Genomic DNA, 10,343 nt, shown 5'->3' on the forward strand with positions numbered 1-10,343 from the left:
AAAAAAAGTACTCTCTAGGAGTTCAGATTGGCAGTCAATGGGATGGGAAATTTATCACCAAAGACAGTAAAAAGAGAGGAAGGAAAACCACTCTGGAAAGAACTATTAAGATAGGAGAAGTGTTAGTTGAATCAGGCCGATATGCCAAGTTAACCAAGTACTTCAATGTCAACCCCAAACCTTCTCAATGAAGTTGATCTCATGGAATATTAGGGGGCTCAATAGCCCAAGGAAAGGCAGACTTCTAAAAAACATGCTCATGCAGGAAAAACCAACCATTCTCTTTCTGCAAGAAACAAAATGTAACTCGACAGTCTTGGAAAAAATAGCAGCAAAGGCCTGGCCGGGAGGGCTAGTAACAGCTGTTGATGCTCAGGGCGCGTCGGGAGGACTGGCAGTTCTCTGGGATGCGCGAGTAATTCAACTGGATAATATACATGCAAATAAGAACTTCATTCAAGCAATATTTCACATAATCGGCACCAATATCAATGGCCATATGACAAATGTGTACTTCCCTCAGGAAACCATGCACAAAGCTGAAATTCTGGACACCTTATCGCAGCTGAACTCAGAAAGGCTGCACCCGCTATGGATATCTGGAGGTGACTTTAATATGATAGCAAGAATGGAGGAAAAAAAGGGAGGCAGAAGCAAAGGCAATAGAGATGGGACCATATTAAAAGATTTTATTCATAATAACTGGCTGATTGATCTCCCTTCAAATAATGGCCTATTCACTTGGAACAATAAAAGGGAAGAACCAAACCAAATAGCCTCTTGTCTCGATAGATTTCTTATATTAGACAATGCAACTCACCTAGGTGGAGAATTCATTGCCTCTATCCTTCCCGTTTCGGGCTCTGATCACTGGCCAATAGCTCTCCATTGGAATTGCCCCGGCAACAGTATTCGGCGCCCCTTCCGGTTTGAGGCTTTTTGGTTAACTCATCCTGAGTTTAATGAATTTGTTAGAGCAACCTGGCTCAAGTTCAATCCCTCGGATGGCACCAAAATGTCTATATTCTAGCGGAAGCTGAAGTATCTCAAAGGAGAAATTAAACGCTGGAACCATTCCACTTTTGGCAACATCTTTAAAGCTCAGGCAACCCTCAATCAAGAAATGAAGATTATTCAGCAAAGGATCATCACAGAAGGGCGTTCTGAAGATCTAGTAAAGAAGGAGCAATACATAGAAAACCAAATCCTTGATAGGGCTTTACAGGAGGAAACTCTTTAGAGGCAAAAATCAAGGGTTAATTGGCTGAAGGATGGTGAAAAGAATACAAAATTCTTTCACAAAACTACAGTGCAACGAAGAATGAATAATCATATTTCCCACATCAAAAATGATCAAGGGAGCAGAATTGAAACTCATGAAGGTATTGAAGAGGAGTTCCTCAGGTACTTCAAACATGATCATCAAGAACCCAACATAGATCGAACAGAGGCTATTGACAAAGTTACTAGAAACATTCCCAGATTAATCACTAAGGAACATAATCTTCTCCTCCTCAAGCCCACAAGCCTTCAGGAGGTTGAGATTGCTGTGCATCAGCTGAAAGCAGGGAAAGCTCCGGGGCTAGATGGATTCACTTCCAACTTTTTCCACAATTTCTCGGATCTAATCAAAATGGAAGTCCGGCAAGTTATTGAAGAATCACACACTTTGAGATGGATGTACCCAGGACTGAATGCAACCTTCATTGCATTAATTCCCAAAGCAGAGGAATCTAATACTCCGGACAAATACAGACCGATTGCTCTTTGTAACATCATATACAAAATTGTCTCCAATGTGATAGCTTCCAGATTGAAACCTCTGCTCCCTCTTATTATCTCTCCAGAACAATCTGGATATGTGGAAGGACGGCAGATCACAGATGGCATTATTTTAACTCATGAAATAATCCACTCCCTGAAGCATTCAAAAAAACCAGGTATGTTGCTCAAAATTGATTTGTCTAAAGCTTTTGATAGTCTAAGCTGGGTTTACATACAAAAAATTCTAAATGCCTTTGGATTTGCCCCTTCTTGGGTTAGATGGGTTATTAATCTTTTATCCTCCTCGTTCTTCTCTGTTCTCATCAATGGTATCCCGTCGCCCACGTTCCGTCCCTCCAGAGGTATCAGACAGGGAGACCCGCTCTCACCTTTTCTTTTTGTCATTTTAGCAGAAGGACTGGGCCGCAGCATTAAATCTGCTCTTCTATCCCAAAGCCTCAAAGGTCTTTCTTTTCACCATTCTCCCTCCTACTCTCATCAGCAATTCGTGGACGATAATATGCTATTTGGTCATCCCTCTGTTCAAGAAGCTTGTATCCTCAAATCCATCCTTTCAAATTTCTCTGATGCTTCCGGGGCCCTTATTAACAGAGTCGAGTCACAATTTTTTTTCTTTAATACCCCTCCTCTCACGCAAACAGCCATAGCCCGCATTCTTGGCTTTACCATTGCGTCTCTTCCTTCTAAATACCTGGGAGCCCCCTTAATTGCCTCGGCTCTCAAGCATTCCTCCTGGAAAGACCTTTTAGAAAAACTAGAAGCAAGACTGTTCCTATGGACTCACAGAGCTCTCAACATGGCCAGCAAGCTTGAGCTCATTAAAGTTGTTCTTCATTCCATGCCCCTTTACCTTTTCTCAATTCTCGCAGCTCCTAAATGGGTTCTAAAAGAAATAAAGAAGCTTCAGCGCAATTTCTTATGGGGTAATTCAGGTCCCAATCGAAAGTGGGCTCTGGTCAAATGGGACAATGTCTGTCTTCCAAAGAAAGCTAGAGGTATTGGGCTAAGAGACCCAGGGCACAGTAATGCGGTAATGGGCGCCAAAATTTGGTGGAGATGGCTCTCAAATCCCAGCACTCCTTGGGCCTCCCTATGGACGGCAAAATATGCGAACAATACCCCCATAGAAGATAGAATCAGAATGTCAGAAGTAAGTACAGGTTTAGTTATCTGGAATTCAGCCATTCAACATCGAAATCTAATACAACAGCATAGCTTCTGGGAAGTTAAGAATGGTAGTACAGCACGGTTCTGGGAAGACTCCTGGCAGCAGCTCCCAAAAATCAGAGACATTCTATCCAACCTTCCAGAACAAGATATAAATTAGTTCGACAAGGTGAGTCAATTCTGGGATTCTTCTTCCACACAAGAATACAGACAATGGAAGAAAGCCAATCAGATTATACCACACAGCACGAAGCAAATTCAGCTCTCTCTCTCCTCAGAATTACAAAAGCGGCAAATCCTCTCCTCAGTAGGAATGGATGCTCTCAGATGGGGATATGAAGAGAAAGGTATTTTCACCACTAGGGAAGCATATAAAGTAATTATTAAGGAAAGGATAACCAAAGATATTTTATGGGATAAGATCTGGAATTCATCTAATTGGCCGAAGGTGTCTACTTTTCTATGGCTTCTGTGTCATAACAAGATTCTCACTTGGGATAACCTCAGAAAAAGAAGTTTCTTTGGACCATCCATATGTCCTAACTGCAAGCAGGCAGAGGAATCAACATTACATCTAATGCAAACCTGTCAATTAGGAAGGAAACTGTGGGAAAAGGTTACATTCCGTTGTCAAAAAGAAGGCAGAGTGCATGGGGATATTAAAGGCACTCTTCGTACTTGGAGTCAAGAGCCATATCAAAGCAAACTCTTAAATACATTGTGGCAGCTTATTCCTGGTCTACTAATGTGGAACATCTGGAAAGAGAGGAATAGGAGAATCTTCAAAAATCAATCAATGTCTATTGAGCAGATATGGACTGGGCTAAACCAAAACATTAAAGAAACCCTATCTATCAAAGCCTGGTCCCAAGAAGATTATCCATCACTCCCGCAGGAACAAACTATCTGGGCCAATTGGAAGATTCACTTAGATCATCAATTCACTACTAATGACAATCCCACTAGGTGTCACAATCCTCCAATAAGTTGGACTCCACCGCCAATCAACATGTTTCAACTCAACTTTGACGGAGCTTCAAGGGGTAATCCTGGGAAAGCAGGATATGGAGGAGCCTTCAGAAACCATCAGGGCATTCCCTTACTGACCTTTCTTGGCTCAAAAGGTTGGAACACCAATAATGCAGTGGAATTGGAAGGATTGTGGCGAGGTCTTAATCTTGCTCAAGACAGAGGATTTTTTCCACTAATTATTGAAGGGGACTCGCAAATCATCATAAACATGGCCACAAAGCTCATGCAAGGATCCCCCATTCATAAAGTCAGTAGCAGCTGGAGAATGGCTCAAAGACTCGAGCTAATAAACCAATGGCTCTCTCAACACCAAGCAATTTCTTTCAAACATATCAGGCGGGAAGGAAATAAGTTGGCTGACTTTCTTGCTAATCTAGGAGTGGATACTGAAATGGATTTCTTTGATGGCCCAATCTCCAGCATAGCCTCAGAGAATCAACTCTCAGATTTTCATACCATTGTGAAGAATGACATGTATCAGAAGTTGGCTACACCCCCGGATGCGGGTGTTATTAATATGAGTTAATGAACCGCATGCAGCAACGACAGCTGTCCTGGCACTTGGACGGTTCCAGCAGCTTACACACTCCTGCAGCAGATGATATGAAAGGTGAAAAGCGCAGCATTAAGGCTCTGTTAATGGCATTCAATGCGCATCCGGCTCGAGAAATTTGGCAAGGCGATTTAACCATGGCGCGCTCTCTGGTTTCTGCAGATGACATTCGAAGCCCCTTCTTCCTTTGCTCGTTATTTTTTCCGCACCCCTGCTCTGTTCAGGGTGTCTGGAAGCTCCTCTGGTTCTTCAATTCGGTTTGTTCAGCTTGTGCCTGGTCCCCTCCCCTCCAGTTCTGGTCATCTTCTCTGCCTAAGCTCCCTGTGCATCCAGCCATGGCTCGACGTCGCGGCGTCCCACGTCGTGGTGGTAATTCGGGCAATCGCGGAGTCTCACGTCGTCGTCGTGGTTCTGCTCCTCAGAACATCACTCCTTTAGCCTCTGCCTCTCCATCCTCCCCGCCTTCTGATCATTCTCGGCCCTCTCTGAATAGTTCCTTTCAAACCACCCGGTTTAAGTTCAGGAGCAGGCTCAATAAGCCTTTGATTTCTGCCAATATCACTGTAATTTTTACGGAGGAGGAAGATGAGCCCAGTAGTTCGGACAACATTTCCATGTCTCAGTCTCAGTCTCAGAATGCGAGCGAATTTCAGGGTGAGATTGCTGGGGTAGTGCTCAACGCTGACAATATGCAGAACGAGGATGGATTCCCGGAAGCCCCTCAACCCCAGCCAGCATCTTCACAGGATCAAGTTCTTGCTTGTGAACCAGTGCGTTTTTCAGGAAGCATTCTGAATCTAGTAATCCCTCCAGATGGCAGTGTTATGGGCGCTGAAGATAACGAAATGGTTACCTGGATTGGCTCTCCTAGCCAGGCAAACAAGGACGCGACCGACTCTCTTACTCATGATTAAAGAATTCTGGTTCAAATGCTCTGTCAGCATTCTCCTTTATGATATGTGGTCCTCAGGTTATGCTTCTATGGTTTTTGTTCTATCTGTTCATGCCTCTGGCATTGTTTTTGGTATCAGCATGAATCGCTATAGTTTTCAGTTCAGAAACACTTACGGCCTAGATAGCCTGGTTTTTGACTTTTTTGTAATGGCAGCTTTAAAAGATTGTATCTCAGCAAATGAAGAGCTGCCTCTGAAGCTGATATGTCAACTATAGGTCTGCTTAGTTTTTTGTCTTCTAGCTTACTTCAATTCTCGCTTCAAAGTCTATCAATTATGTAAGATGATTGAAGAACGCTATATGTATAAGCTTCTTTGGTGGAGGGATGGCTACGGCCCCCTCAAAGGTCTAGGCCTCTCTGTAAATAATTTTATCTTTTTTAATAGAAATAGTTTTTACCCAGACAAAAAAAAAAAATATTGGTTGTAATAAAATAATTAGAAAAATAATGTCAGTTTTGTCTAGTTGAGACTTGCTCCTTTAAAATAATTAAAAAAAAAAAATTTCAATTGCATATCTTATTTTACAATAGACTATTCTGCTAAATAAAATTTGATTATATATAAATAAATATTATAAATAATAATGAAGAACATAATGGAATTATTTCTATTATCCTCATTCCATAATAGTAATAGTAATATTCCATTTTAAGCATTAAGATAATAATAATAATAATTCCATTATAGTAATAATTATAAGCATTAGGACTAAGCATATGTTGAGCATATTCTCTTCAGAATCAATCTAGACACTTTAAAACTAGCACAATGACATTAATAAATGCGAATAGGCCCATACCATGCACACATCAATTCTCAATAATATTAAGAATTAATGTTATTAATGTTATTGTCAATAATTTTAATATAGCTATTAATTGCCCCAAAAAGTGCAAAGAGAGGCCAATAGGATTGTTAAATTGGAATTGTTGAATTGCAAAAGTTGTACTTTTATGTAAAATAATAATTGTATTATTAGATTTTGGTTGTTTAGTTGTGTTTGTGCTAGGCTGGTAATACACAAATAAAAAAATAATTGAAGTATTGAGATGATGAAAGTTGACTGAGATATAATTTACCACTAATTTTACCAATGAGAGATTAAAACCATTGCGAAGAAATATTAATTTTCTCGAATGGGCAATTTCTATTAAGAGGAGACAACAAGTACAAAATACTTTTTCCTCGTTTTAAGCATTCGATGCCATTTGACGAAGGACATTTTATGATTATTTTTTGCGTATGTTTGATATGCTGGCATTAAAAATATAAGTTGAATTCTTATTCTCATTTGTATTCCTTATTATTGATGATTATCTCTTTTAAGAAATTATCTATAATTGTTGTAAATCAATACAATGTATTATTACTTGGGCATGAAGTTGAACTTGACCCAAAGGATAACAAATTAGAACAATCTTACTATTGTTGTATATTGGTTGCTTCAATAGTAGTTTTGGATGATATTGTTTCGTTAAAGAGATCTTTGCTTAATGTACCACAACTACCACAACCAGTTGCCATAGGTTCTTTCATAATGCATATCATTCTACATATCCATTTGCGGAGTAACTCAAAAACAATACATTTTCGCATCTCCATGGAGTCTCATAGTTTCTCTACACATATCAAACAAGCCCTCATGGTATATGCACACTTTTCTTAGTAATGAGAAATGAGATCTTCTTGTCACCTACAATATACAATGTGGTAGCTATTCAAAGGATGGTTCTTATATTGCCAACAATGGAAACTTTTATAATTCTACATTATCTAATGGACCAACAATGCATGCACAGAGCTTTTATATGAACTCTCTAGTACTACCAAAAAAATAATTTTCCATTTCAAAGGTAAGGGGAAAATATTTTCACTCATAAGAAAATATACCCTTATTGTTTACAATTATGCATTGGCAACACTAATGGGTGTCATTTAGAAATCATTTACCTAGGTTTTATATTTTGATCATTCTTTAATAGTAAACCAAAAATATAGGGCGTAATCCAAAAACACACACAAAAAAATTAAATATTCTAAGTATTCAACCAAAAAAAATGTAGCGCATAACCCAATTTTTATTTTTATTTTTATTTTATTTAATCCAAATTAAATGTTTTTGAAAGATCATCAAAGAGCATTTTTTATTGGAGTTTGGAATTGAAAAACATTTAATTCATTAGAAATATAATCAATCTTATAATAATAAGGTTTACAATTTAATTAAAAACAAATGTCAAAACAAAGTATCTCATTACAAACATTTTTCCTTTCAGTTTTTACACAATACAATAAAATATTAAGGGATCCAAAAAAAATTATTCTGCCATAAAAATATGTGAGTAAACCCCTGTTGTTCAATCTGAATGGCAAGGTTTCACCAATGTTAGTACCATCCCCATTAAACAAACAACACGAGTACTTTGATGGTGGTTTGTCCTTCACCTTGGCTTCTCCACTCTGACATCAAGCCATGGCTAACTTGGTCTTCTTGTGGCTTGTCCTTCACATTAACTTTCCCACTCTATAAATTTCAAAATAAACTATTAATTGTATTTTTTAATCCTTATAAATTCTCAGATAAAAATAATCATTATATCTATTCATTTTTCTTTTACCATTCTACGAAAATTAAATAAATTTATTAAATCTTATTTTTAGAATTTATTTGAAAAAATTGTATATAAATTAATATATATTAATATTGATTATTTATTTATTTGAATAATATTAAATATTAATAATTTGAAACATAAAGATAGAATTGTAAATTATATATCATGACATAAATTAAATTTTATATAACTTTATGATTATGATTAACTTGATAATTTTTATTATTTTTCCTAAATTCAAAAGTAAATACTTACTAAGTACCTCTCGGACAAGGGTCATTCAGTCACGTTCTGCCGCAACCTAATATGTGCACCTCTATGAATTCACGATGTGGCTCAAACGCAAAGCATCGAGGCTACTGAGCAAAAGAGACCTATCTGGTCCACCTTGTCACCGAAAAGGCTTCTCTCCTTGCATATATGTCGACTTGGTTGTAGTTTGATTGTGTTCTCTAAATTAGGTGTGTCTGCTCAAAGCGTTGGCCAAAATATACTGTTGAATCAGAAACATTATTTACCGTCAGAAATGAACTAATGAGCCCTAAAAATACACATCCCAATGGTTTACAACTATAGTACAAGGAAGAAATTGAATATATTAACCTATTTTGAAAACCAAAAAATTACAGCTAGTTATATGCTAATAAACTGATATCTTTAGGTAATCAATGACCCGATTTCGCTGCAAGATACATGAACCCGTGCACTAAGGATATTTAAGGTTATATGAAAGCCACTCTGTGCGATTTTTATCTAATGGACACTTCTAGTAAACACATGCAAGCGGAACCATCCTATGTAAATATTACAATGAAGCAGATATGTCAGAGAGATGAAGGTGAGTGAAAGTCCAATGCAATTTGAGAGGAATATCACTCAGACCTATCACGTACTCTGACTCAAGTTTGCCCCGTGCAGTGGAGCGCCTCGTGGTGCGTTTATCAAGGCACTTCAACCTGTGTCGTTGCAACTTAATCTTTCTGGAATTGGGTCGATATAATTTACTTCAGATATAAGTCTCCCTCAAGAGGCAGCAAGATGAATAGCAAAATAATTATTATAATTTCAATTAATAACCTAACATATTGTTTAGGTTATTTAAATTTATTAATGTTATCGTTTTGTTTGTGTCATTAATGTTATTATTTGACCAAAAGTTCTGTAATAATCGCGAAGTCTTTGGTGAGGATTACTCGTACCCTTTACGTTTCGTTCAACGAGTCAACTCAGGGGCTTTTGTGTGTAAACAATAATAACAAGGTAATTTTTTCCGAGGTCGTTCGTTCAATTGAATGATTTGAACTGTAGCAGAGTAAAAATAATAATAAATAGTTAAATTCAATCCCCACCGTGACACCCTGTATAAGGAACTATTAGCGTACTTATGAGGAATCAGGATGGATAGAGCTCGGCTGCAATTTTGATATGCCGATTAAAAATTGGAAAAGGACGTACGACCCCTAGAGTTTCTGATGGCTGAGAAGAGTTTAAAATTTTTAAAACCATATTGAGAACATTTCAAAAGTTGGATTAGAAAAAATAAACACAGACAAAGCACTACAAACAACCTAGAGAGAATCCCAAAATTCCTGGCAAAAATAATATACAGCGGTATTTTTATTCTTAAACTGGGCTGGATGGGTAAATCGATTGGCCCTAGGTAGAGCACTTCCAGCACAGCCTACAAGCCTGAACTGACTGAGGAGATCAAGTAGCCATATGTTGCCAGCAAAAGGATACATGGTGTGGGATATGTCATCTGGGAGAAGATATGACAAACTGCAATTAGCGGGAATGATGTGTTGAAAGGACACGTGGTTAACTGTGATTCTAAAGACGGTGGGAAAAGGTTGATTGTGCCATTCCTTGGTAATCACAATTCAGATGCGATTTGGAATCGCTTCAATACAGTGTAACCAGTTTCCGACGCGGTTTTTTACATAACTTCAAACAGGTGGCAACTGTCCATTCAATGGGGACAGATGGCAAAACCCTTCCAAAAGCGCCTTCCTGTAATTACATGGACAAATAATTGTGGAACCACTTTATAAAGAAAGGAAATTGTGGTGCACGGTTTAGGATCATAAATGTGGTCATATAGTATACATATAGTATACACATGTTACAGGTAGAAGAAAATTTAGATAGATAAAACTCTGAAGTGGACTCATTAAAAAAGAAAAACTTATCCCTCTAAATATAAAAACTATATTATAGTAATTAATATTATATTAT

The 10,343-nt window shown here is 37.8% G+C and overlaps 1 protein-coding gene across 1 annotated transcript; it reads left to right on the forward strand.

The window, feature by feature from the left end:
* Window positions 1–253: 253 nt before the first annotated feature.
* Window positions 254–1,030, forward strand: LOC149201774 (uncharacterized). The gene has a single exon (XM_089401361.1). It carries the CDS (start codon window positions 254–256, stop codon window positions 1,028–1,030), a length of 777 nt encoding a protein of 258 aa, XP_089257487.1.
* Window positions 1,031–10,343: the final 9,313 nt, after the last annotated feature.

Source organism: Pinus tabuliformis, chromosome 2_1 (genome assembly GCF_031772625.1).
Source record: "Pinus tabuliformis cultivar Carrire ecotype Pingquan chromosome 2_1, CPIR1, whole genome shotgun sequence".
In the NCBI taxonomy this organism is placed as follows: Eukaryota; Viridiplantae; Streptophyta; class Pinopsida; order Pinales; family Pinaceae; genus Pinus; species Pinus tabuliformis.